At 45.1% G+C, this 27,958-nt stretch overlaps 1 protein-coding gene across 4 annotated transcripts; it reads left to right on the top strand.

Moving 5' to 3' along the window:
- The first annotated feature begins 70 nt into the window (after window positions 1–70).
- On the top strand, window positions 71–27,486 carry LOC127596296 (dipeptidyl peptidase 4-like). 4 transcript variants are annotated; one of them, XM_052058603.1, is made up of 29 exons: window positions 71–354; window positions 468–582; window positions 723–953; window positions 14,803–14,935; window positions 16,362–16,449; window positions 17,094–17,192; window positions 17,308–17,399; window positions 17,604–17,678; window positions 18,677–18,729; window positions 18,803–18,875; window positions 19,023–19,143; window positions 19,498–19,652; window positions 19,808–19,905; window positions 19,984–20,113; window positions 22,251–22,289; window positions 22,375–22,473; window positions 22,563–22,633; window positions 23,270–23,323; window positions 23,405–23,517; window positions 23,599–23,646; window positions 23,725–23,823; window positions 24,129–24,198; window positions 24,282–24,476; window positions 24,550–24,604; window positions 24,684–24,783; window positions 25,754–25,812; window positions 25,882–25,954; window positions 26,504–26,577; window positions 26,653–27,486. In XM_052058603.1, the coding sequence occupies exons 3-29, from the start codon at window positions 889–891 to the stop codon at window positions 26,743–26,745; spliced, it is 2,424 nt and encodes an 807-aa protein (XP_051914563.1). In that variant the 5' UTR covers window positions 71–354; window positions 468–582; window positions 723–888; the 3' UTR covers window positions 26,746–27,486. The 4 variants fall into 4 exon arrangements, with proteins under 4 accessions (XP_051914563.1, XP_051914562.1, XP_051914561.1 ...); XM_052058602.1 differs by having other exon boundaries at window positions 456–582; XM_052058601.1 differs by having other exon boundaries at window positions 468–953.
- Window positions 27,487–27,958: the final 472 nt, after the last annotated feature.

Below are 27,958 nucleotides of genomic sequence, written 5' to 3'. Positions count from 1 at the left end.
CACACCCAAATCAAGTCAATTCGATTTAGACAGCACTTAATCACAGAAAAGTCTCAACCCACAGTTGACAAACATGAAAACGACATCCTCTGCCCTTAACCCCCGGGAGTCAAATGATCAGAATCATTATCGGGCTTCTGCCGCGCTTGCTGACCAACTGATCATTTGAATCAAGTGTGTTGGAGGAGGGAAACATGTAACGCGTGCAGGCGAGGTGCCCTCGAGGACTGCGGTTGCTGATCCCTGCTGTAAAAGCAGGAGTTTTGAGTCTGACTGGGAACCCGCTTCGGCGACTCGGCATCCCCAAAGAGTCATTCCACTCAGTGACACTCTTTCCCGCCCAATCGCCAAGAGGTACTTGGCACACAACGCCGTGAGGTCATATCCGTTGCGGATCATACGGTTCTCTTTTTCTGCTTTTGCGCCATGCAACAGCCGCATATTCATCTGTTTAGCTCTTGTCGCAGAACCTGATTTTCTGGATACGGCAGTCCACAAAGGAAAAGCAAAGTCAGGGAGATGCAAATTGTTTCTGCCTTTGGGTTACCGAGGTTTGCCGGATCCGTGGGTAACATTCGAAAGGTAAGAAGGGGGGAGGCTACCTGTCACGTGAGGCGCCATTTGCACTTTGAGTTTTTTTGTGATGCTTCATGACTTCTTGTCCGCTCATCTGTCTGTATTCATTCAACACGAACACATTCAAGCCTTTCTCTAATTTGCAGCTCAGTGCTTCGGAGTAAGAGTGACAAAAACGGCGTGCTTTTGTGAAGATTAGTTAAGCCCAGTCCTGTCAAAACCACATGTGGAAGTATACCATTTTTCAAAGCTGGAGAAAAAAATAAGCCAGATTTCCTCTACGCTTTCAAGAAATTCAACGACTTGCAGGCGATGAACAACCAAGACTACCATTGGCCTCCCTCATCAACAGACCAAGACGAGAGTTCACGCAGCAAGTGAGTGGTACTTTGGATCGGGTTAGACCTGTCAAATTACCTGGGTACGGTTAGACAAGAGACAAAACGATGTTATGTTTAGGAACGACTCTGATAGAACTGAAAATGCCAGCTGCATGTGTAACCCGGATTATGGCATGAGGCAATGGGGAGTGGACATAACCAAAAAAGAGTAGCGTCGTTAAAAAATGACTTAATTAAACAGAATTGAATATTGCCGTGGCCCGAGCGAATCAGGGCACAAAATACTAGTGGGGTGTCAGCGAATAAGAGGTGCAGTTTTTCACCTTCGTGACATCACGAGCGTGCGGCGCAACCTATCTCGGTCTCTTTTTCTGGCGGGACCTGAACGCGAGCGGACGTATTCTTCGCCGTTGTGAGGAAGTGTTTCGGGAGAAAGAGAGTCATTCTACGCAACCTCGAGTACTGCACTGGGCTAACGTAGCCGTTAGCATTACGTACCGCCGGGATTTCGCCGACCGTATAACATCGTCGGAGTATCGTTCAACATTCTTCTGGCCTGGTCTTTTGTGGAGTTTCAATTGAGGACAGCGCTGGGATTAGCCTGCCTTCAGTGGAGTGGATTCCATTACGGTGCCCTGACGTCCAAAAGTGCTGGAAAAGGGGGTACAGTGGGAGTGGCGAGCCAACCAAAGAACACATAATATATTACATTTGATAAATTTTAATTTATTTTATTTGTGTTGGTGATGTTTAGAAGAATTTATTTTGTACGACAGGAGCTGACAAGAACATTTTGTGTTTAGTTATTTCATTCAGATTGAAAGGAAAAAAAGGGAACTCACACCAGTGTTGAGAAAGGTGATCACCAATTATTTTGCTTGAGGGAAAGGTCAACTAAGAGGTTGAGACTAAATTGTATTTATTTACTTTCTTTTTTCCACTGTGGTTGTTGTGATGATAATTTTGTTGTCCTGTGTCTGTTTGATATAAAAGTTAATTGTTTTTACAACTGTTGTCTTGTTTCTTTGTCCATGCCACCCCCTCAATAGTGACATCATTGGCTCCAGTGAATCGAACCTAGTGTCCCCTTACTGGTCCAAGTAGAAACCCGTTGTCTACCCATAGTGTTTTATCATCTCCAGCAATTATAAAACAAACGTAGCCCTTGTTACAAATTTGGCGAGCCAGCCAGGAGCCAAGCGACTGAAGGGGTGGTAAAAGCATTGAAACAAGGAAATGGATATAATCATTGATGCTGGTGTGAACATTTCAAATTATTAGTGGGCTAACCCAAACTGAATTAGATACGGACCTCGAGAAGTTGTTGGCCAGTCATGGTCCCATTCAGCGAGTGATTTTTATCGATGATAAAAATTCAGAATTCCATCAACACTTCGGGGTAGAATTTAAAAATTGTGCCGCGATGCAATCTTTCAGGCCTTTACTGCCTCTTGAACATTCAAGTCCGCATCTCGAAGATGTCAACTTACAGATACGTGCCCTAGATGCTGTGTGCACATCCACAGTTAGGGACACAGAGCAAAGTTATCTTGACAAATTGAGATCAATTGCGGGTCAAAGTGGAAAACCGCTCCGAGAGGTGCTGCAGGATGAATTGAATAGGGTTGGAAGGGAAGAGTCGCAACCCCCAGCCTAATAGCCAGAAAAATCCAAGTTGCTCTCGGCATGAAGAGGGCCAGCCTATTATGAGTCCGACAAAAGCCCCTCTTTCGGTGCTGGGTTTGGTACCGACCGAACTACTTAAGAGCCTGCCAACTGTGTTCCCACCTTCCCCCTCACCTCTCCAACCACCCTTTGAACGGGGCGACAGAGGCAAGTTGCCGACAACTCGCAGTCCTCTCTCCGAAGAAGATGTGTATCCCCATGCTGTGCAACGAATGGTTGTTGAGCATGTTGTGCGATCCAGCGATGCCACATCATCCTCATTTCGATTTCGACCCTTCTCAGGTAGAACTCCCCGTCCCAACAATGAGCTAGACTATGAAACTTGGAGAGTGAATGTGGACGTGTTGTTGACTGATCCGTCCCTATCTGATCTGCATAGAACCCGTAAAATTTTGGACAGTTTACTGCCTCCTGCCACTGAAGTCGCTCAGCAGGTCGGCCCTCAAGCTTCCCCAGCACAGTACCTCCTGTTATTAGATTCTGTTTATGGTTCAGTGGAAGATGGGGAAGAGCTATTGGCTAAATTCATGGGAACCCTGCAGAATAGTGATGAAACGCCCTCGCAATACCTTCATCGACTGCAGAGTGTCCTAAGTGCAGTTATTCGGCGCGGTGGATTACCTGACACCAAAAAAAAACATTACATTTTGAAACAGTTCTGCAGGGGGTGTTGGGAGGATGGGTTAATTGCTGACCTCCAGCTGGAACGCCGGAAACACTCACCCCCCACTTTTGCCGAACTTGTGGTGCTAATTCGAACAGAAGAAGAGAAAGTAAAGGCAAAAGAAATTCGCAAGAAGGTGCATTTGGGACTGCAAAAACTTTGTTCTCACTCAGCAAAGTCAAAGACTGTATTGAGTCAGATGGCTACCTGTGCCGTACCCAAAGAGGACATGTCCGACACCGCATCGTTAAGAACTCAAGTGGAGGACATGCGGGCTCAAATAGTTGCACTGCATGTTGCAAACCCCCAACTAGTCAGATCCTCACCGCCTGAAGCAGATGAACTCAAACGAGTGAAGACGCAAATCGCCGACATTCAAGCTCATTTCCCAAAAGTGAAGCCGTCGTATTTGCCGGCTAAGAGTGACTACTCGGGAGCAACTGAGTTGAGGGTATTAAAAGAACAGATTGCCACATTACAGACCCAAGTTAATGCACTGCTAACGCAGGGCAAGCAGCCCTTAAGGCATGGGAGAGTAAATTTAACATTGAAATCCCAGAATGAGATGGTGGACCGACCTCGACCCTGGTATTGCTTTCACTGTGGTGAAGACGGTCATGTGGCAAGAAACTGTGAAGATGAGCCAAAGCCCTCTCTAGTTGAAGAGAAGAGACGTGCTTTAAGAAAAAGTCCGCAGGAATGGGATCAGCAGAATGGTGCACCCTGCTCAAGAAATTTAAACTAATGGGGGCCTCTGTGTCAGGGCGAACAGAGGCTGCCGAATCAACTCCAAGGAGAAGCCCTAATGAATCCATGAAAGTTGACAAGAAGTGTACCTCCATACAGAGGTCTTTTCCCAGGTTACCCCCTGGATTGGTGGGTGCTAAATGTACTGCAAGAGTTATCATTCATCAAAAAGAATATCAGTGCCTTCTCGATACTGGGTCGCAAGTGACGACCATTCCCCAGTCTATTTATGAGCGTGATCTATCCCACCTCATCTGAAGTCTTTGAACGAGTTAGTAGACATCAAACTAGAGGTGGAGGGGGCAGATGGCCAAGCCGTGCCCTATTTAGGGTATATAGAATTGGACTTGACATTTCCCGAAGAATTCGTTGGAAATATCCTTGAAGTCCCAACCCTAGCATTGGTGGTTCCCGCGATGAGTGCCTCACCTCAGATCCTCATCGGTACCAATACTCTGGATGTCCTTTACACTGACTGTATCGCATGCCATGGGCAGCAGCCATCGTCTTCTGTCCCTAGATATGGGGTGGTGCTCAAAGTTCTAGAAGTCAGACGAGTGGGAGCAAGCATCGATACCTTGGGGCAGGTTAGGGCACCCATGAATAATCCCAATGTGATACCGGCTGGTCACACCGTTGTTGTCAATGGTCTTTTCCACACAAGCAGTGTCCATCATGGGAAATGGGCCACGGTGGAGGCTCCTAAGGAGTCCGCCCTCCCAAGGGGGTTACGAGTTGCCTATTCCCTTTGCACGCTAGCAACCAAACCACGTGCCAGTTGTGGTGAAAAATGAAACCGAGACAGATATCCGAATCTCCCCCAGAACTGTTTTGGCTGAGATCCACTCAGTTCAGCAGGTTGTGGGCCCTGAGAAGTCTGTGAGGAACGCCTCTTGCCCCAGCGCGAAGCTTGACCTCGATTTTGGTGATTCCCCTTTGCCGCCCAGTTGGAAAGACAGAGTCGTGAAATTATTGAGTTCTATGCCTGATGTCTTTGCTCTGCATGACTCAGACTATGGCTGCACCAATAAAGTGAAGCATCATATTCGACTGGGTGATGATACTCCATTCAAGCATCGCGCAAGGCCCATCCATCCACAGGATGTGGATGCCGTCCGGAAACATCTGCAGGAATTATTGGACTCAGGCATCATCCGTGAGTTAGTCTCTCCATTTGCGTCGCCCATAGTCGTTGTGCGGAAGAAGAATGGTGCGGTGAGGCTTTGCATCGATTTCAGGAAGTTGAATTCCCAGACCATCAAAGATGCTTATGCTTTACCAAATCTTGAAGAGGTTTTTTCTTTGTTAACTGGATCAAAATGGTTTTCAGTTCTGGACTTGAAATCTGGATATTATCAGATTGAGATGGAGGAGGCGGACAAGGAGAAAACGGCGTTCGTTTGTCCCCTTGGATTTTGGGAGTTTAACAGAATGCCACAGGGAGTGACAAATGCCCCCAGTACCTTTCAACGACTCATGGAACGATGCATGGCTGCCTTGAACAGGAAAGAGGTGCTAGTTTTCATTGACGACCTTATTGTATTTTCTGACACGCTTGAAGAACATGAGACGCGGCTCTTAAAAGTCCTGGAAAGGGTGAGAGAATATGGCTTGAAATTGTCTCCCGAGAAGTGCAAGTTCTTCCAGACATCTGTCAAATACCTTGGGCATATTGTCTCGCAACATGGTGTTGAGACCGATCCCGACAAGATAAGCGCGCTTAAGACCTGGCCAGTGCCTAAAAACTTAAAGGAGCTGCAGTCCTTCCTGGGATTCGCTGGCTATTATCGGCGGTTCGTGAAGGACTATTCACATGTGGTGAAACCTCTTAACGAGCTCACAGCGGGGTACCGACCAGTCAGGAAGCAGGGAAAGGAAAAACCACAAAGGGCCGACATGACATATTTTCGATTAAAAGATAATTTTGGAACAAGGTGGACAGCAGCCTGTCAAAAAGCTTTTGACGACATCATAAGCAAGCTCACAAGTGCCCCTGTTTTAGGTTTCGCCAACCCCAAACTTCCATACCTCCTCCATACTGACGCAAGTACCACAGGACTGGGTGCGGCTTTGTACCAGGAGCAAGATGGGCAGATGAGAGTAATTGCCTTTGCAAGCCGAGGATTGACGAGAAGTGAGTCAAGATATCCAGCACATAAATTGGAATTCTTGGCTTTGAAATGGGCAGTCACCACTAAATTCAGTGACCATCTTTATGGAGCCGAGTTTGTAGTGATCACAGATAGTAACCCCTTGACCTACATACTAACCTCTGCAAAATTAGATGCTGCAGGTTACCGATGGCTGTCATCTTTGTCCACTTTCTCGTTTAAAATTCAGTATTGTGCAGGAAGTCAGAACAAAGATGCAGATGGACTTTCAAGACTACCCTCCGCAGAGCGTGACGATGACCCTGTGTCAAGAAAGGAGGCCGAAAGGATCCAACAATTCACTTTGAATCACATGGGCGAACAGGACGGATTCGACAACGTTTTGCCTGAGGCAATACGAGCCATCTGTCAAAGACATGACGTACAATGGTGTCATGGAGAGGAGAGAAGTTTTGGAGCATCAACCGCCCTAGTGGAATCTCTCACTACTGATGTTCATGTCATTCCCGAGAGTTTCCAACGGGAGTGTGCTCACGGGCTTCCTGTTGTCCCTCACTTTACCACGAGTGAATTGGCAGGAAAACAAAGGGATGACACTGTTTTGAGAACAGTGATTGAGCATCTGGAGTCTGGAAGCCAACCCTCTCCTAGGCTAAGACAAGAGCTTCCGATTTTGGCGTTGTGGCTACGAGAGTGGAATCGCCTCGCATTGAGAGAGGGCGTGCTCTACAGAACCCGACAGGAGCAGGGTCAGACTGTCCATCAGTTAGCCTTGCCAACTGAGTTGAGGCACGTAGTGTTACGGAGCCTACATGATGACATTGGCCACCTTGGCCTAGAGCGAACCCTTGATCTGGTAAGATCCCGCTTTTTTTGGCCTAGGATGATTGTAGATGTGGAGCAGAAGCTTAAAACCTGTGAACGCTGTGTGCGTCGCAAAGCCCAGCCTGAGAGAGCTGCACCATTGGTCAACATCAAGACGACAAGGCCCTTGGAACTGGTCTGCATGGATTTCCTATCTGTCGATCCTGACAGAAGCGGTATCAAAGACATCTTGGTGTTGACTGATCATTTCACAAAATACTCTGTGGCCATTCCTACTCAAAACCAGAAAGCTCTAACTGTGGCTAAGTGTTTATGGGAGGATTTCCTGGTGCTTTATGGCTTTCCAGAAAAACTGTTGAGTGACCAAGGTCCAGATTTTGAATCACGCACTATCCAGGAATTGTGTCGAATAGCAGGCATCAAAAAGGTGAGAACCACACCTTACCATCCGAGGGGAAATCCTGTGGAGAGATTCAATCGCACTCTTCTGCAGATGTTGGGCACTCTCAAGAACCAGGACAAAACTCATTGGAGAGATTTTGTCAAACCCCTAGTGCACGCTTACAATTGCACTCGGAATGATGTGACTGGGTTCAGCCCTTATGAACTCATGTTTGGCAGACGCCCGAGACTGCCTGTGGACTTAGCCTTCAACCTCCCTGCTTGTACTTCTCGGAAATCACACTCCCAGTATGTGCAGGACCTGAAAGGTAGGTTGGAGGAGAGCTATAAACTAGCCATGGCGAATGCGTCGAAGACCGCCAAGCGGAACAAACTTCGGTTCGAAAGACGTGTTGTAGAATCTACACTAGTGTCAGATGATCGTGTTCTACTGAAGAATGTGAAGATTAGGGGCAAGCACAAACTGGCTGACAGATGGGAGCCCGATGTGTGGGTGGTGGTTCAAAGAGTGGCTGGCCTTCCTGTCTACATAGTGCGTCCTGAAGGCAAGGAGGGTCCAAAGATGACTTTACATAGGGATTTGCTGTTGCCCTGTGGATTCTTACCTGCCAGCACTGATGAAGGATGTGAGAGGCAGACTGTCAGGAGGCCGCTGACGAGAAGCCAAACCAAAATCGACACTTCAGACAATGATGAGGTACCAGATGATAATGATGATGATGCCCCCTCAGAAGATCAGGAGTACTGCCACTATTATTTGCCTCAATTGCCTGGTTGTTCTTCAACTATCAGCACCAACCCTACACAGTCAGGAATGTGGCAACAGCCAAGCAGCGGCGGGGTGCCAGAGAATTTTCCGTTGAAAGAGCGGATTGCTCCCATGGTTGCTGAGGCTGCAAGAGAGTATGTGGCTGAGATGATGCAGGACGAAGAGAGAAATGAGACTGTCAAGACGTGCTCAAAAGATATGGTTGATCATCACATGAAAGTAGACCCCACCAAAGTGGATAAATCAACGGGCGAACCCCTTGAGCTGAGTGAACTTCCAAGCTTTGAGGTAGGGCCAGAAATTGTTCAGCCAGAAGTCCCGCAGATTCACATAGAGTACGACCGCCCGTCTGAGAGTGCTGGAGCCCCGATCGAACCCCCACCTATGCTAGATAAATCAATCGGCAGTAATAGAAAACCCCAGAACAAAGGCCCTCCCCTCCCCTGGTAGAAGTTCCTGTTGCACTTTTTGATGATGCTAAGGAATGTCATCAAGTCCGACGCTCCCAGAGAAACCGAGAACCGCCTGAGAGATTACAGTACGCTCAGTTAGGAGTGCCATTGCTAACTGCTGCGAAAGCTCTTCTTCATGAATTGAGCGTGGTTATTGCGGAAACACTGCAGCCACACTGCTGCGTTGTTCACGATATAATGCTGAAGGATAACCATGCGTGTAGGTGTTCCGAGACGTGCACACCTTCTGGGGGGGAGGGTGTAACCCGGATTATGGCATGAGGCAATGGGGAGGGGACATAACCAAAATCTATATTGACTTAAGAGTAGCGTCATTAAAAAATTACTTAATTAAACAGAATTGAATATTGCCGTGGCCCGAGCGAATCAGGGCACAAAATACTAATGGGGTGTCAGCGAATGAGAGGTGCAGTTTTTCACCTTCGTGACATCACGAGCGTGCGGCGCAACCTATCTCGGTCTCTTTTTCTGGCGGGACCTGAACGCGAGCGGACGTATTCTTCGCCGTTGTGAGGAAGTGTTTCGGGAGAAAGAGAGTCATTCTACGCAACCTCGAGTACTGCACTGGGCTAACGTAGCCGTTAGCATTACGTACCGCCGGGATTTCGCCGACCGTATAACATCGGAGTATCGTTCAACATTCTTCTGGCCTGGTCTTTTGTGGAGTTTCAATTGAGGACAGCGCTGGGATTAGCCTGCCTTCAGTGGAGTGGATTCCATTACGGTGCCCTGACGTCCAAAAGTGCTGGAAAAGGGGGTACAGTGGTGGTGGCGAGCCAACCAAAGAACACACAATATATTACATTTGATAAATTTTAATGTATTTTATTTGTGTTGGTGATCTTTAGAATAATTTATTTTGTACGACAGGAGCTGACAAGAACATTTTGTGTTTAGTTATTTCATTCAGATTGAAAGGGAAAAAAAGGGAACTCACACCGGTGTTGAGAAAGGTGATCACCAATTATTTTGCTTGAGGGAAAGGTCAACTAAGAGGTTGAGACTAAATTGTATTTATTTACTTTCTTTTTTCCACTGTGGTTGTTGTGATGATAATTTTGTTGTCCTGTGTCTGTTTGATATAAAAGTTAATTGTTTTTACAACTGTTGTCTTGTTTCTTTGCCCATGCCACCCCCTCAATAGTGACATCATTGGCTCCAGTGAATCGAACCTAGTGTCCCCTTACTGGTCCAAGTAGAAACCCGTTGTCTACCCATAGTGTTTTATCATCTCCAGCAATTATAAAACAAACGTAGCCCTTGTTACACATGGCATATTCTGTCAAAGTCAAGATTTGTTGTGCCGTTAGAATAAAGATATGGACTGTTTTCAGCGCTTTTTGGCCACGACATTCGTCAAAGGAGCAGTATCTGTGCTTGGTGGTTGCGCCTTCTCGGCAGCACGCCTGTACCAGCACAGATTTTGATTGGGAGGAATGTCGGCGCCATTGACTGTCGGTGCTGGACAGACCTGGGGCGCTTGTGTTTTTTGCGCCAGTAATGGGCAGCATTTTTCACAACCCCGATTTGTTCAGTGGCTATGTCAGCGCTGTTGGACAGTTGGCGTTGGTGCGGCTGGATGGATGGCCGCTGAAGTTGAGGATGAGGAGAGAGGAGCGTTGGCGAAGAGCGCAGATGCATATTTGGAACCGTGAGTCGCCGCTTGGAATTGAAATGGATTTCATTGGGACAGGAGAAGTTAACCAATCTCTTTTTTCGTCAATGGATGCTACAGCTTCTTGTTGACTTTGAAACTTAGCTTGTAGCCGACGTGTGCACATTTTGAGCATGACGTCTCTGATCCACTGGTTAAAGGACACTTTGATTCTCTCCTCTTTCATCTCAAACCGCTTCAAACAACAAAGCGTGTGACGGAAAAGTGGTTAGGACTGTCAAGTCAAGTCAAGTCAAGTCAACAGTATTTATAGAGCACTTTCAAACAGCCATCGCTGCATACAAAGTGCTGTACATGGAGCGATTTAACATATACAATAAACAGTAAGACGAATCAGTAATAAGTAATAAGTAATAAGGCGGTAGAAAGCACCAAGCAGTAAAACCAATAGCAAATCTAAGTCATGCTGAGTCAAACGCCAAAGAATACAAGTGAGTTTTGAGGAGGGCTTTAAAGATGGGCAGCGAGGAGGCTTGCCGAATGTTCAGTGGGAGGTCATTCCAGAGAGATGGACCAGCAACAGAAAAGGCTCGATCCCCTCTGAGCCTCAGTTTAGTTCTTGGTACGTCTAGCAAAGACTGGTCCACAGACCTGAGGCGCCGGGCAGGGGTGTAGGGGCGTATGAGCTCAGAGAGGTAAGGTGGCGCGAGATTATTCAGAGATTTGAAAACAAAGAGGAGGATCTTAAAAATAATTCTAAAATGAATGGGGAGCCAGTGAAGGGATGCCAAAGTAGGAGTTATATGCTCCCTCTTACGAGTACCAGTCAAGAGGCGAGCAGCGGCATTCTGTACCAGCTGAAGGCGCTTGATGGAGGATTGGCTGACTACAAAGTACATGGCGTTGCAGTAATCGAGCCGGGATGTGACAAAGGCATGAATTACTCTCTCAAAGTGTTCATGTGAGAGGAGAGGTTTTATTTTGGCCAGCTGTCTTAGGTGAAAGAAGCTGGATTTAACAACGGCACCAATTTGCCGATCGAGTTTGAAATCACTGTCCAGTTTAAGTCCCAAGTTTGAGACCGTTGATTTCAGATAAGGAGATAGGGGGCCCAAGTCTACAGGATGGAATGTACAAGGTCCACTGGGGCCAAACAATATCACCTCTGTCTTCTTTTCGTTGAACTTCAAGAAATTTTGTGCCATCCAGGTTTTGATTTCTTCCAGACAGGATAGGAGTGGCCTTAATGAGAAGGTGTCTTTCTTGCTCAGTGGGACATAGATCTGGCAGTCATCTGCATAGCAGTGGAAAGGAATACCATGTTTCCTTAAGATGGAACCCAATGGGAGCAGATACAGCGAGAACAGCAGAGGCCCCAGAATTGAGCCCTGTGGAACACCACATGACAGGGGAGCAGTGCGTGATTCAGAGCAGCCAAGGCTGACACAAAAGGTCCTGTCAGCTAGATAGGACCTAAACCAATCAAGAGCACTCCCGCCAATGCCCACCAAGTGCTGCAAACGAGTCAGCAGAATACTGTGATCCACTGTATCAAATGCTGCAGTTAAGTCCAATAAAACCAGACACACGTGGTCTCCAGAGTCATTTGCCAGGAGGATGTCATTAGAAACGCGTAACAGGGCTGACTCCGTGCTATGCATCGTCTTGAAACCTGACTGGAAGACCTCCAAGATGTTATGTTCATCCAAGAAAAGTTTCAACTGCATGTGCACCACTTTTTCCAGAATTTTGGAAATGGAAGGCAGTTTGGAAATGGGTCTGTAACTTGACAGCTCATCTGGATCAAGACCAGGTTTCTTGATCAAGGGTTGGACCACAGCATGTTTAAACTGTTGGGGAACTACACCAGAAGAAAGGCTGCTGTTGATGATATCCAAGACCGATGCACCAACACTCGGGAGAACCTCCTGAAAGAAGCGTGGGGGAAGAGAGTCGCAAGGGGAGCCAGATGGCTTCGTCTGGCGAACTACATCCTCCAAAAGCGCCAAGGACACAGTATCAAAAGAATTTAGGACAGCTGAACATGGAACATGGACAGAGGGGTCAGATGCGGTATTTGGGACCGGAATCCTAGCTGTAGAGACCTTATCAATAAAGAACTGAAGGAATCTGTTGCACATCTCGGCTGAAGAATCCGAGCAAGTAGGCAGAGGGGGTTTGAGTACAGAATCTATCGTTTTAAATAGTGCACGAGGGTTGTGACGGTTGGCGAGAATAAGGTCCGACAGATATTTTCTTTTGGCCTCTTTTACTGTGAGCTGGTAGATACGCCAGCTGTCTTTCTAAATTTGAGAAGAGACATGCAATTTGTCTCTTTTCCAATTGCGTTCAGCTTTGCGACACTCCTGCCTAGCTGCGCGGGTAATGTCGTTAAACCATGGCTCGGGTTTAGGCTTTGGCAGCACAATTTTTGAAGGAGCCACCAAATCCAGGATGGCCCGGCACGACGAGTCGAACCAAGAGGTGAGTTCCTCTGTGTTAGACGAGGGTACGCAAAGGTTATTAAAGGCATCAGAGAAACGACTAGCAGTGCGAGGGTTAAAAATTCGGCGTTTACAACTAGGAGCGCCAGATTTCACAGCAGCATGCGATAAGACTACGTCAAATAAAACTGCCATGTGATCAGAAATTCCATTTTCAAGGACTTCCAGATTTGACACCGTTATACCATGAGCAAGGACAAGGTCTAAAATATGTCCTTGTTCGTGTGTCGGGCTGGTCACATACTGCACAAAATTAAAAGAGTCGATAAGTCTTAAGAAGTCTTTTGCTAGCGTTTTTTCCGGACAACATACATGGATATTAAAATCCCCCATTAGGAGAATACGATCATATCTCAGCCTGATTTCCGCAAGAAAGCTTGAAAAGTCGCTTAAAAAGTCTTTGTTGTATTTAGGAGGACGGTAAATGACAGCACAAAGCACCGGGAAAACACGACCAACTTCAAAGAAGGTTGCTTCAAAGCTGTTGGCAGATGTGGTGAAAGTGCACCGTTTACATTTGAAATTGTTCTTAAAAATGCTTACCGTACCTCCACCACGTCCTGATGTCCTCGGGGTATCGAGGAAATCACAGTCAGGTGGTAACAATTCAATCAAAGCTTTGTACTCACCGGTACCTGCCCAAGTCTCCGTCAGACACAAAAAATCCAAGTCATTGGAAAGAAAATACTCCCTCAGAATATGGGTCTTGTTCGTCAGCGACCGGGCGTTTAACAACGCGATCCTTGTGGAAGTAGCAATGGGAGGGCTTCCCTCTGTCAATCGCCGAGCCCGGGGGAATTCCCTCAAAAGGTTTCGCTGAATTCCTCCCCGAGAAAGGCGCGCAGGGTAGAAATGCCGTGACACGATGGGAGAGCCAACGACTGTTAGCAAGCACGAGGCGACGGGGTCGAGGGCACACCACGCCGGAGCGATCGAAGTGTGTCTCAGATCCCGTTTCAGTTTCACGAGCTGACCACTGCGTTTGCCGCGGCGGCGGCGGCGCTTTCGGCGCTTTCGTGAAGGGAGCGAGCGAACGCGGAAGAGATCAGCCGGCAGGTTAGCCAAGAACGGAGGTAGCGTCTTTCCACCACCGTCTTGCCAAAACGCGGCCGAATCTCCGACGTGTTGTTGAATCAATAACAACGATCGGCGATCATAAACCAACCGAGACGCTGTTAGGGAGGTAACAAGCATTGCGAAAAGTAAAAAAACCCGAAATGGCAGGAGCGTCGCCGAACACACTGGCGCACAAGCGGCCATCTTGGATCTGTGTTTTATGTTATGTGTTGTGTTTATTATTTTACCTTATGTTAACTGTTTTGTAAAGCGCTTTGTTACAGCTGCCGCTGTTGTGAGAGCGCTATATAAATCAGCATGTATTGTATTGTATTGTATTGTAAAGATTTGCTGGATGGACTACTACGCGTTGCCGCGGGAATGTGGTAAAACACACGCAATAAACGCGGCAGAACGTCACACAGCATGAGAGGACCAAATTGAGAGCAGGAAAGAAAGACGGCACAAATGCTTCACGTCACACGTGGAGCGCTTTCAAGTTGTGTTCCGCTCTATGAAGTGGTCTTCAATCGCTCTTTCATCCCTTCCGCTCTTTTGTTCCTTCCTTTCATCCAATCTTGTTCCTCCCCTTCCTCCATTCCTTCCTTCCATCCAACCTTCCTCCTTTCCTTCCGCTTTCAAGCTCTCTTCCCTTCTTCCTTCCACCCTTTCCTTTCATATGTCATGGTTTTCTCCGGGTTCCTCCTTCCTTCATCCCTTTAAATTCCTTCCATGCCTCCATCCTTTCTTACCTCTCTTCGGTCGCGCTTGGGCCCAAAAAATCTGTACCCGTTGTCTCTCGTTAAAAGTTTGACACACTCAGGGAATATTGGTCCAGTGTCTAGAAAAGCGGCATAGAAATCTGATGCATTATCACCCCATCCTCTTCAATGCAATAGATAGGACCAAGGTGGGGCACAACATTCCAGCGCCCTAATCTGCCTGTCACGTCAGAATGTTGTATCTCTGTCTCCATCACTGTCGATGAACGTCGACATACTGTATGTCTGTGCTCTGTCTCTATTCATCCCAGCATCTCTACGTTCAGCATTGGCATGCCAACTACCTGGACGAGAAAAGATCAGAAGCGGTCACGCGCTGTCTGCTGGAATTGCCATTTACTGATTTTAAATGTTGCATCCTTTTGTTGCACTGCAATTTCAAAGGTAAGTTTGCTAAAATTGGTTACTTGCTTGTTTTCATGATGACTTGGCGTGGTGCTCACTAACAGACGTGGATGCGTGTTACGAGACAGACAGGCAGACAGACAGATGGGGAGGGAGGGAGGGAGGTACACCTCTCACCACAAGAGGTCGCTGTTTGTTTTAAGAAGGAATCTGCTGCTGCAAGCTTTTCCTCAGCCAACCAAGTAAAATATCAAAATAAGTACAAGAAATTATACCAAGAACATAATTTTATTTTGGGGAGCGTAAGATTATGATTAATAAAAAAAAACAGACTGCAAAAACCTGTTGCTGGTAAAAGCAATTTCCCTCTGGCTTGGATGTAAAGGTAAGATCGGGCCGCCCGAGCCCGACCCCGACCCGAATTTCGGGTTGGTGGGGCCTTAAAATGTCAATCATTGGTTCGGGTCGGGCTTCTCTCTCGCTGACTTTTTTTTCCCGAGGCCGTCAACAATAGTTTTGGCCACGAGAGACCGTGGTTCCCAAAAAAAAAAACTCTTGCAATGACAGTTCAAAGAAGAACTCCTTCCTGTCTCGGTCTATGATCCACACACCATTATTCTTTTTTTGTCTCTCTGCTTCTCTCTCATATAGTGCCGCGCTAGATTTTTAAGGACGTACTGCTACAATGGTTTACGGCCCAATTTTCAACCCGTCAAAATGACGGACGGCCTTAAATTTTCCCCGCCACTCTTAAAAAAAAGAATCCGTCAATGATGGAAAATTGTCGGTTAATGTAACCTCTTCAGAAACAGAAATATAAAATATGTAAATGTTTATACAGTCTTGTTTAACTTAGATTTCGTTCCAAAAGAAAGGCTTGTTATCAGAAATCACGTCTCCTCCTCCAGAGTCCTCACAAATAAAATATGAAATGTCGGGTTTGCTTCGGGCTCGGGCCTGCAAATCAAGCTAAGTGATTGGGCTCGGACCGGGTCGGGCTTAAATACCCTCGGGCCGGTTCGGGTCGGGCTCGATTTTCTAGGACCGATCTTAGCTCTGCATGCTATCAAAAATGAACCACAAGCACACTTTGAAAAATCTTAGACCACAAATGAACATTATTTGGAAAGGCATGTAATGAAGTCTCATTTAACGGCGTAAAGCAAATAAAACCTTCGGTTTCTACAAAGTGGATTCAATTTATCAAACTTTGCTCGGCTGTTTGCGCATTTATTGGCCTACCTTTGAAACCTAAGGTAATATTTAACAGCAAAGTCCGATAGGCATCCAACTAACTACTCGTGAGCACTATTTCTTGGCGCCGCACGCGTGCTGCTATGACTTTTTGGGACCTGTATTGTTGATTCTTCTTTTTAAAATCATGGTTAGTTAAATGACAGCACATGCTCTTCTATTAGTTGGCGTTTTACAGGAGTACTGATACATTTTTGCTTCAACTATTCAGGTCTCCATTGCCAAGGTGGTCCTTGGAATTCTTGGACTGGTGGTGGTTGTTGTTCTGATCACAGTGCCAACAGTGATTTATTTAAAAGGTAGGTTTTTTTGTTTTTTTAACCCTAATTGTTATTTGAGGATGCGTAGATGATTAAATGTGTCTTTCAAGACCAAACACAGAACAGAAGTTAAAGTTAATAGTTAACATTTACGTATCCTTTTTTTAAAAAAACTTTTTTTGGGTGTGTGTGTAATCGTTTCTTTTGACGATATGTTAAGAGACTTTTTCTTCCGACCATCACAAAAAGTTTCTGAATTAAGAAAAGAGATGACGCCGACAAATGTTTAATCTTCACTCCATTATTTTCTGGTTTATGAAGAATGAGGCAAGATGTTAGAACATCATTGCTAAAATTTGCATTTTAGCAATCATTTGCATTTTGGAGCAGACAGAACAATCGTTTTAACTGAAACGGTAAGAGGAGAAAATCAATTCTTTGATACGCATTACCCATATGTCATGTGATCTTGCTTTCTGCTCTACAACATTTCAAGTTTTGCTTAGTTCTCTTGCTACACTAATAAAGAAAGAAACAATGGATGGTGATCAGACCAATACTGTTGTCTTCTTCCTTGGACCAGAGCACATTTGTCCATAAGTGTTTGAGAAATCGAAAAGCTTGAGTAACAGCATTGTGCCTTCCGCATCCAATTTTCTTTTTCCTTTTTTTTTCCCCCCCAGAGAAGCAGATTGAAATCATGGACAGAAGGACTTTCACACTGGTGGACGTGTTCAACAGTTCCCTCAAACCCAAATCTTACAACATCTGGTGGATCTCCGGTGGGTATCAAAGACGTTCGCCGGTTGGAATTCCAGCGCCAGTCAAATAGGAGCACCACATTTATTTGTTTATTGTACCTGTAATTCTAAGATAATAAGGTAATTTTCTTTATAGATGATGAGTACCTGCACAGGCGACAAGGTGCCGTCCATCTTTATAATGTCACCACGGGACAGTCATCTGTCTTCTTGAGCGCGGACACGTTTGTAAGTTATCCCTCTCGTTTTAGCAACTGCTTCCATCAATGTCTGAAAGTTTTAGAATGTGTGAAATTAGAATTGTGACTGGCGGGGCCCAGGAACAGATTTGATCTTTCACCTTCGCAAAATTTGGGCCGATCACAATCATCTGCCATTGACCCTGTATCAGGCCATTTGCTCATAAAATGTTGTCGTTTCCCATTCAAACAGAGCGAAAAAGGCGCTTCCGACTTTCAGCTGTCTGCTGATGGCAGATATGTGGCATTCATGAGCAACTACTCAATGGTGAGACTCAGCTTTTGTTTCAAGGGTCAACGTCACGACAAAGTGCCTTTGGTGATGTTTATTTTATCTTTGTTTTCATAATCATAGTGAACATTTTGCGCATGCGCCTGAAAAGTAACGTCCATCCTGTCATTCTGGGGTAACGTCCCCTTTCAGAAACCCCCAAGATGTTTTCAATGACATAACGACCAGCGTTTTGTCTTCCTTCAGCGGAGCCTAAAACAGTTGCTAATTAGCAAATATTGACACGTTTGTTTCCCAGCATACCTGAGCTTAACTTAACCCGTCCACTCTGTTATGAAATTCAAACTATTTTTGTTAAACAGTACACGATCAGCGTGCGAACGAAATCATGTCGCTAAACGAGGGTTGATTGCGTTTTCATTGAACGCTAGGATGAGCCAAGAATGTCCACGTTGTCAGCAAACTCACATATTCATCCATCCATCCATTTTCCAATCCGCTTTATGCTTAAAAGGGTCGTGGGGCGTGCTGGAGCTTTTCCCAGCTCTCTTCGGGCAGTAGGTGGGGTACACTCCGAACCGGTTGCCAGCCAATCACAGGGCACACAGAGACGAACAACCATTCACGCCCACATTCACACCTAGGGACAATTTTGAGTGTTCAATCAGCCTACCAAGCATGTTTGCGGAATGTTGGAGGAAACTGGAGTACCCGGAGAAAACCCACGCAGGCCCGGGGAGAACATGCAAACTCCACACAGGGAGGCCGGAGCTGGAATCGAACCCGGTACCTCTGCACTGTGAAGCCGACGTGCTAACCACTGGAGCTACCAGGCCGCCTAAGCTCACATATTTTGCTTTGAAAATCTATCGCAGAAAACCTAACGGTGCTTAAAACAATAACTTCAATGAAACATCGTAACTTTTGGAGGTTTAGATGGGGATTTATCATTCTGCGGGCAACTCTTCTGACTTGTATGTTTGTTCCATTTGTTTTTGAACATAATGACAACTGCACATTTCCTGTCTTAATAGTTGTGGAGGCATTCATTCACAGCTTCATACTCACTTTATGATCGGACTTTGAAGTAAGTATGCGGAGAGATTGGATTTTGGATCTTTTTATTACTTTCTTTTGATACTGTCATTTGGTCACCTCAGCAAGTTTGTGGAACCTTCCTACCTGCCTGAAGAAATCCAATATTTGGCTTGGGCGCCGGCAGGCAACAAACTGGTGAGTGCGACTGAATCAAGTTTGAACTTGCGATGTCGGCTTTGCGTGATGGATTAGTGAAACCTTGATCTGCCTTTGCCAAACACGTACCTGCATGTCAGCTGCCAGGTGGAGAGGGACGACACTTGTTCTCTTTTGGATTTCTAGGCCTTTGTGTGGAAAAATAATGTGTACATAAAGAGCAGCCCCGATTCATTGCACCAGCGAGTGACGTTCAATGGCAAGGAGAATCAGATTTTGAATGGAATTCCAGATTGGGTGTATGAGGGTAAGTAAGAAATAAAGATGCACCTCCAAATGCTGATTATTTGACAAGAAACTAATTCCGTCAATCATGCTTGCATAATGAACTGAGCCATACTGAATCATAATGCCACTGAATCGAACAGAATTGAATCATTCCACTTTAAAATGAACCGTCCTTGAAGCATATTGCTGCTCCCCATGTATCAAGGTACGTCTGGAATCAACTTCTATTGGAGAGCTGCCTAATTATTACGTTTGCCAGTATTGGATGATTTTGGTGACTTTTGTGGGAGTTCCTTTTGCCAGAGGCTACTAACATTTATGTCCAAACATGTAGACTTTTATTCAAAACACACATTGTTGTTCCCCCTACCAGAGGAGATGTTCTCATCCAATCAGGGCCTATGGTGGTCCCCAGGAGGAAAATATGTGGCCTATGTTGAGTTCAATGATACAGCGGTGCCCACTGTCGAGTTCTCCTGGTATGGAGATCGTCAGTATTCCCGTACTGTTTCTATCCCATATCCTAAGGTGTGTACCCGTCCATGAGCCGAAACCTTCACCCTTATCCAATGATGGCTAGCCATAAAGTCAGAGCCCCTTAACCCTTAGCACGTATCCAAAGAGTGGTACACTCTCCATGGCCTTCATGCCTAATGCCAATTGTTTTGTATTGGCGTCTTCAGGCAGGTTCCCCAAACCCAGAGGTGAAGCTGTTTGTTGTGGACACAGACAACACAACAATGATCACTGAGGTCCTTGTTCCAGAAGCATTCAAGTCGCAGTAAGAGAACCCCCACGGCGATTAAAGTTACACAATGTGTCGGCTGAAGATGACATTTTGCCATCTCGGAACAAATAGGGAGCATTACTTGGCCACAGTGACTTGGGGGACTGACCAGCGTCTTGCCATCCAGTGGCTAAATAGGCTCCAGAATCACCTCATCCTTCAGATCTACGACCTCCGGGGCTTCACATGGGAGCCAGTTCAGGTACAAAACAAGTGGCGTGCTGTTTCCACATTCTTTTGAGTATTACCCGAGATATTTACGTATATTTGGTGACCTGGGATGCAAGTAACCTGATTCTTCATGAAAGAGGCTCCAAGCTGTTTCAGGACTATCCCAGTTGAATTTTACCATCAAACTAAATCTTAAAACCGTCAGGTGTGCGCAAGTGCTGATTGTGGAATCCAAAAGCAGATTTAAACATTTCAAGCAAGTGTCACAGTTCATTGAACAAGTTTGACGTGAAAACAAACCACTATCAAACAAAGGAGGGCAGCAAAGCGAGTCTCATGGGAGTAAGGTCAAGGAACAGATCAAAACACAACAACAACAAAATACCTCTACAAGGCAAGGAAAGTAACATGAAAATCAGTACAGTGCACTCCGCTTAATAGAACACCGCTTAATAGAGCAAAAGGCTCTGGAACGGATTTGCCTAATGCAATTTCCTATAAAGATACTCCGCTTAGTAGAACAGATCTCCGCTTAATAGAACAGGCCGTAAGCAATGAACATTGTAAACTAGTGGTTTTCGAAGTGTCACTATCGCGATACTGTACCACTATCGCGAGAAAATGCAGTAGTTCTAGCCGTATACAGTAACAGGTAGCACGCGTCACTCCACACATAGACACACGGACGTCACAATGGCTTCAACTTCATTCAAGAGACGAGAGAGAGACGAAGTGTAGCTATCGCGATACTGTACCACTATCGCGAGAAAACGCGGTAGTTCTAGCCGTATACAGTAACAGGTAGCACGCGTCACTCCACACATAGACACACGCACGTCACAATGGCTTCAACTTCATTCAAGAGACGAGGGCTATCACCTGCGGATAAGAAGGACATACTCAGACGATACGATGCATTGCCGGATTCTCAGAAGGTACGCCCGTGGTTTCCAGGACTTCCCTCTTATCCAGCGCATTGAGAGGGAAGTCAACCGCAAAATTACGGACTCCTGTTTATAGACAAAAGTAACTAAATTTTTCTCGTGATTTGAGATGTTTGACTGAAGTTGATTAAAGTTGTTGTTTTGTTGTTTGATTAAAGATATGGACGTCCACAGTCGAAATATCTCTTCTAACTCGTCAGCAGGGGTTTTTCTGCGTGCATAACTTGGTCGTCGACGTGTCTGAAGGTGTACCTAATAAAGTGTCTCCGGTTAATAGAAACCCCGCTTAGTAGAACAGAAGCGCTTCGGCCCAATGGTGTTCTATTAAGCGGAGTGCACTGTAGTTCTACAAGCACAGGAAGAAGCACAAGTGTATCCAATAGACAGAAGCATGTTTCCAGCTGACGAGAATGGAAGTTGCGAATTAAAATGAAATCCCGTAGCAGTGCACATGAATTTGATCCTCCAGCAAATCCCAACGCATCCCCGGGACACGGGATGATCAATGATGGAATCCAAAGGAAAAATAGGATCACGAGAGAGATGAGCAGAGGATGCAGCAGACCATCGAGGACTGGTGAGAAGCCTTGTTGCGTGTATAGACCGAGTAGGCGAAAAGGAACATGCAAACTCATCACAGGAAGGTCCAAGCTGGAAACAAACCATGCACCTTTGCACTGTGAAACCGATGTGCTAACCAGTTGACCGCCGTGCCGCCCCCCCGCCCCATACACAATTCAAGTCAGACAAAAAATAGCATCAAGATGGCAGTGTTATTGAACATTATTTAATGGCACTTGAACGCAAATGGTAAAACAATGCTCACAGACATATCTTCTTTATCCTCTGCAAAAAAAGACTAATATTACTGCAGCTTACTGTGGAGTTGTGACAACCATTTCCATGTATGTCTGTATTAAACTGCCCCCAGATGGCCGAGAGATGTGCACTAAAAATAGCAGCACAATGTCCATGGAATGAAAGCAAAAAGATTGCAAAAATGGTTTCAAGTTTAGCACATTTTCAGAAACTACAATATTATTGAGTGCCATTTTTCTTATGAAAAAATACATCAAAAACATTTTTGTATTCTGTGATGCTGCCCAGAAAGAAAATCACGGTAAATACATTTCAACAAAGTGGGATTATAATACCTTGATAATGTTGATGAACAAATATCCATGTGAGAATTATAAAACGAGTTCTCCGTCTTCCTTTTTGTAGCACCTGGATGTGAAAAGCACCACTGGTTGGATTGGACGGGTAAAAATTAAACAACTACATTCTGTACTCTGAAATAGAACAATGGAAGACATTTTGAACTATGCTAACATCTTTTTCTGGGTAGTTTTCTCCATCACCTCCAGTTTTTGCCGAAGATAAGATGAGTTACTACGTGTTGATGAGTGACCCAAAAGGTTACAAGCACATCCATCACGTTGTGGAGGTTGGTTAAGTAGAAAAACTAACATGAAAGAATGTACTATAGTATTAGAATGATGTTTTGGGGTAAACTATGACAGCTTTTCTTTGCAGGGCACCGCGACGGCAATTACCACAGGAGAATGGGAAGTCATTGCCATTCAGAAAGTAACGGCAGATAGTGTGTAAGTCCATTTTGAATATTTGGGGGCTATTTCTACTTGTATTTGGATCCCTCGGGGGAAAAAATATTTTAGGTGTGTTAATCTTGTTGCAAGGTGGTTGATGTGAGTGAGTTGCCCCTGGTTAGCGCATCTGACACACCATTCGCCTGTTTGGGGTTCGAATCTTGGCTTCCTGCATGCACGTTTTTTTCTCTCCATGCTTGTGTGGATTTATTCGGCCGACTTCCGTTTCCGCCTAAACCCGCAACACATACACCTAAGGTTAATTTGAAGTCTCTAAATTGCGCATTGGTGCCAATGTGAGTGTGAATGGTTGTCTGTCTAGATGTACCCTGCAGTTGATTGGCGACCAGTCCAGGGTTTACCTCACCTCCCGCCTAAAGTCTGCTGGGATAGGCTTCCGACACAACGGTAAAGAAAATGGTGGCGGCGGTAGACAGCGCGCTAGCGTAGTGCTTAGAAGGTTTTCCCCACAGACGAGGGGTGTTGGGTGCAAATGCATTGCGCATTGGGTGCGAATGTGAGCTGGAATGGATGACTGAAGGAAAAGAAATCCAAGTGTGATATTTTATATTGATGTATCTTGCAAACCTCTGTGAAGGTTCTTGAGACTTTAATATTCATGATTTTCCATAGATATTTCTCGAGCAACCAAGAGGGAGGCAAACCTGGAGGAAGGAATATTTATAGGCAAGGCATTCATGCCATTGTGAGTTTTGTAGGTACTTACTTTTAAATGTGCAGCTGATATTTTGTGCGTGCTTGTTGCAGATGGAGCAAGGGAGAAGTCAAGTGCCTGACTTGCAATTTGAGTGGTGAAGTCTGCCAGTATAATTCCGCTTATTTCAGCCAGAATGCGAAATTCTACCTCATGAGCTGCCGTGGTCAGTTCTTGTCTTTTTGTGTCCAATACGCTTATGATACATTGTGTGACATATCATCAAGTTGTTTATCGTTTATCAAAGGTCCGAATATACCTTACAGCTCCCTCATGGATAACAAGGAGGGCAAAGGTGAGAGCTGCTTGCATAAGGAAAATAAAATGTATTTATTTATTTTACTAATTTTTTACTAATTTATTTTATCATAAGAGCTGAAGCGGTTGGAGGATAATAGCCAATTCACACGAGGCATTTCTGACATCCAAATGCCCACCATGCGTCGAGGAACTATCAAGATTGCTGGATACAGTGAGTTCATTCAGCTGGCTCTTCTGCGTTCGGCGGCAGTTCCTGGCATGCACATTATGTGCATGGCGACACGCCTCAAAATAAATGACTACAGAAATGTTTTTCCATTGTGTAATGGCATGATGATGTTTTTGAGATTCACTACTGAGGCAATCATACTAATAATTAGCATTATTATCTGGGTTGGTTTCCTCGAATGATTGATTTGTTTCTAAGTGACTGAATGAAATATGTTAGGGTTCGGTCACTTCACTAAAGACTAAATTGCCCATGGGTCTGATTGTGAGTAAATCTTGTCATGACAGAGCTCTGGTACGAGATGTTTTTGCCACCAGGCTTTGACGAATCCAAGAAGTACCCCTTGTTGCTGGATGTGTAAGAGTACATCACCAGCCCCGCAAAAACTTGGAGGCAACAAACTGAGTATCGTACATCATGCCACTAATCAACCTTTGCAGGTATGCCGGTCCCTGCAGCCAGAAGGTAGACTTCACCTACAGCGTGGGCTGGTCCACATACCTGGCCAGCACAGAGAAAATCATCGTTGCCAGCTTTGATGGGAGAGGCAGCGGTTACCAAGGCGACAAGCTAATGCACGAAATCTATAAACATCTCGGGTCCTATGAGGTGGAAGATCAGATAACCGCAGCCAGGTAAGGAGGCAGAAGGGTCAACAATCCTTTCTCCTCCTTCTACGAGAAGGCCTTAATTACATTTTTGTTTCAGGGAATTCATCAAAATGGGATTTATTGACAAAGACAGAGTTGCTATATGGGGATGGGTGAGTAGTCCAACTAGCTAATGTTTAAGTGACTTTGCACCTAGTAGGACTCTAAAAAAATACATCTATTTTTTGTCAGTCTTATGGTGGGTATGTGGCTTCCATGGCCTTGGGATCTGGAAGTGGAGTCTTTAAATGTGGAATGGCAGTTGCTCCAGTCTCCAAATGGGAATATTATGGTATTGTATTTTTCTATTGACAAATTTCACATGAATCCCCCCCCCCCCCTCCATCGTAAGGGTTACCTTCCACACCATGACCGCAATACAATACAATACATGCTGATTTATATAGCGCTTTCACAACAGCGGCAGCTGTAACAAAGCGCTTTACAAAACAGTTAACATAATAAGCAAAGTCTGTGATATAGAACTACTCTACTTAAATACGCCCTAGAAATGTTTATACGCATGCTTTCAAAACACTGTAATGCAAATGCATTTCAACACATATCATAGATTGAGAAATTCAAGAGCATTTGATAACAAAAATATTGCACAGTGCTATGTTTACAGTCAACAAATCCTGTTTCTACAACCTAAAAAAAAACGTATCATCTCACGATATACATCAATAATAATGCCCAAAGATGTAGTTTGAGATGAAACCACGTCTGTCACTTTCTGTAGGGGTAAAAAGCAGGACTACAGAGGATGACGTTCAATAATTTTTAACTCAAAATAGGCGGTGCTGAAGTACTTCCTGTTTTTGTCGTTCTTTTTTCAAACTTACACCGTCTCAAATTAGTCAGCCTTTATCTCGTGGTCAACAGTTGAATGTCACACAAAACAGGCGAGAGTAACACCAAAATAGTTATTAACTGCACAAACTAAATCCACAAAATAGCAGGACCCAGTGTCCAGAACACAGAGGTGGCATGGCTCAGAGATGGCGTGGTCGTCTCCCAAGCCAAAGGTTGGGAGGTTCAATCCCCGGTCATTGTGACCTTGTTGAAGTGTCCCTGAGCAAGATACTGAACCCCCAGTTGCTCCTGATGCTGCGTCATCAGGTAAATGAGGGAGTGCAAAGCGCTTTGAGTACCAAAAGTAGAAAAAAAAACTATACAAGTGACTTCCCATTTATCATTTAGATGGAGAGGGAGTTTGCAATACATCAAATATCAACAAGCTCACATTGGGTTCTTTCCAGATTCCATCTACACTGAGCGGTACATGACAAAGCCAGTTGACAATCTAGTCGCCTACACTGTAAGTTTGCATGCACACTCTTCAGTTGTGTAGCTACTGTGTATCCAAATTCAATCCCATTCTACACAGAACTCCACAGTTACTGCACGGGCCAAGAACTTCCATTCAGTGCAGTATCTTCTGGTTCACGGAACAGCTGATGGTGAGTCATATTACTTAAGGTTATTTAGAACAAGCATGATAGAATAATGCTTTGTGCGAATGCCTGACAGCAGAGAGGTCCTCAATTCCACTCTCAGCTCGGGCCATCCTGTGTGGAGTTTGCATGTTATCACCGTGCTTACGTGGGCTTTCCCCAAGTATCTACTCGATCCTTTTCCCACATTCTGAAAATGTGTGCATTAGGTTCATTGATGACTTCAAATTGTCCATGGATGTGAATGGTTATTTATGTGCCCTGTGATTGGCTGGTGACCAGTTCAGGTTGTGGCCCGTTTGTCGCCCAGTCAATTTGGATAAGCTCCACCATTGCCACAAAATTAAAAAGGACAACCAGTATCAAAAATGGATGCATGGATGATAATAACAACAAGGTCATTCCAAATCATCTCCACCCACGATGACCAGACTATTTAAAGGTCTGAGTGTGGACAGCTGGGTGTATGATCAAGTAACCACTCTCCACCCCAATGACCTGAACACAATCGAGACTGTATAATCTAACACATGTTTATGTGCTTCCACTTTATAGACAACGTGCATTTCCAGCAGGCAGCTGAGATTTCTGAAGCTCTGGTGGATGAGCAGGTCGACTTTGAGGCAATGGTGAGCAAACTAGCCGTGCTGCCGATATGCGGGATGTCAAAATGAAATTCTGAATGTGTTGATGTTGTCCTTCAGTGGTACACAGACAAGAACCACGCGCTTCCTGGTTCTGCCAATCAACACGTCTATACCCACATGAGCCACTTCCTACAGAGGTGCTTTGCATAAAGTCTATTGGATCACCACTCCACTGCATACGTTGCACAAGGCGGACTGTACATAGCATGTTTACTTTTTTGGTTGTCTAAATGATTACGGTAATTTGAATGGGGCGGCACAGTGGCCGAACAGTACAGAGGTCATGGGTTCCAATCGTGGCTCCTCGCCTTCCTGTGTGGAGTTTGAATGCGCTTCCCGTGCCCGCGTGGGTTTTCTTTGGGTACTCCGGTTTCATCCCACTTTCCAAAAACATGCATGGTAGGCTAATTGGATAAACACTCTCAATCACACCTAGTGATAAGATAGAGTCTATATTGTTCCTAGGTGTGATTGAGAGTGTTTGGTTTTCTGTGTGTCCCCTGCGATGGGCTGGCAACCAGTTCAGGGTGTACCCTGCCTACTGCCTTAAGACAGCTGGGATGGTCCCCAGCACGTCCCCGTGAGGACAAGCGGTTCAGATAATGGATGGATGGGATTTGAATGGAGGCCAACATTGTAACAATAATGGCTAAAAATCTAAGAGAATAAAAATGCACTCCACAACTTGGAACTGCTAATCCACCCAAGTTAGAAACAATGACTACTTATGTGACCTTCAAATCATTTGAATGCTGCTTTAGCTTGTATTTATGATCTCTGATGTTGCCATGCATGGTTGTCCTTTGCCCAGATACCCTCTTAAGTGGTCTACAATATTGGTGGACATTAAAATGTGACGTATAAACAAAATAAAGGTAGTTTTAATCTTTATATTATTTCAAAATGTTTTATCGTCTGAACATGGAAGAAGGAATAGTGTTTTAAATGTTTAATTGATTGATGTGTTTTTTACTTATGTTCTCAGGCCACGCTTTAAAATCAGTGTTCCTTTGAACCAGGGGTGTCAAACTCATTTTTGTCGCAGGCCACTTTGGAGTTACGTCTTCTCTCAGAGGGCCGTGACGACAGAAGCCGAATCAACGTTTCATCATCACATCATATTATTACTTGAACACAAAAAAATGGATGGCTTCCTAGTTTTGAAATCAGTCAACTGTTTGTTTGTTGTTTGTTCAATTATTGTTCAATTGAGTGTAAACGGTAACAAAATCAATGCAAAATCTCAACATTATTTATTACACATGACAATTTGGCATCTTGGTACAGATTCTAGCAGGCATCATGGAAGTTGACACCCACGATTTACTTTGGCGGGCCACATAAAATGACGTGGCAGGCCGAC

The sequence above is a fragment of the Hippocampus zosterae genome, chromosome 2, assembly GCF_025434085.1.
Source record: "Hippocampus zosterae strain Florida chromosome 2, ASM2543408v3, whole genome shotgun sequence".
Lineage (NCBI taxonomy): Eukaryota > Metazoa > Chordata > Actinopteri > Syngnathiformes > Syngnathidae > Hippocampus > Hippocampus zosterae.
The sequence above is the reverse complement of the archived record's forward strand: the minus strand, read 5'-3'. Positions and strand labels throughout refer to the sequence as shown.

Bases quoted from the DNA above. Each gene is read 5' to 3' on its own strand.
- LOC127596296 (XM_052058603.1), top strand. From the start codon at position 889: ATGAACAACCAAGACTACCATTGGCCTCCCTCATCAACAGACCAAGAC. The intron at 17,193-17,307 runs GTGGGTATCAAA...TTTTCTTTATAG, and splicing joins CAACATCTGGTGGATCTCCG to ATGATGAGTACCTGCACAGG. The intron at 20,114-22,250 runs GTACAAAACAAG...TCCTTTTTGTAG, and splicing joins TCACATGGGAGCCAGTTCAG to CACCTGGATGTGAAAAGCAC.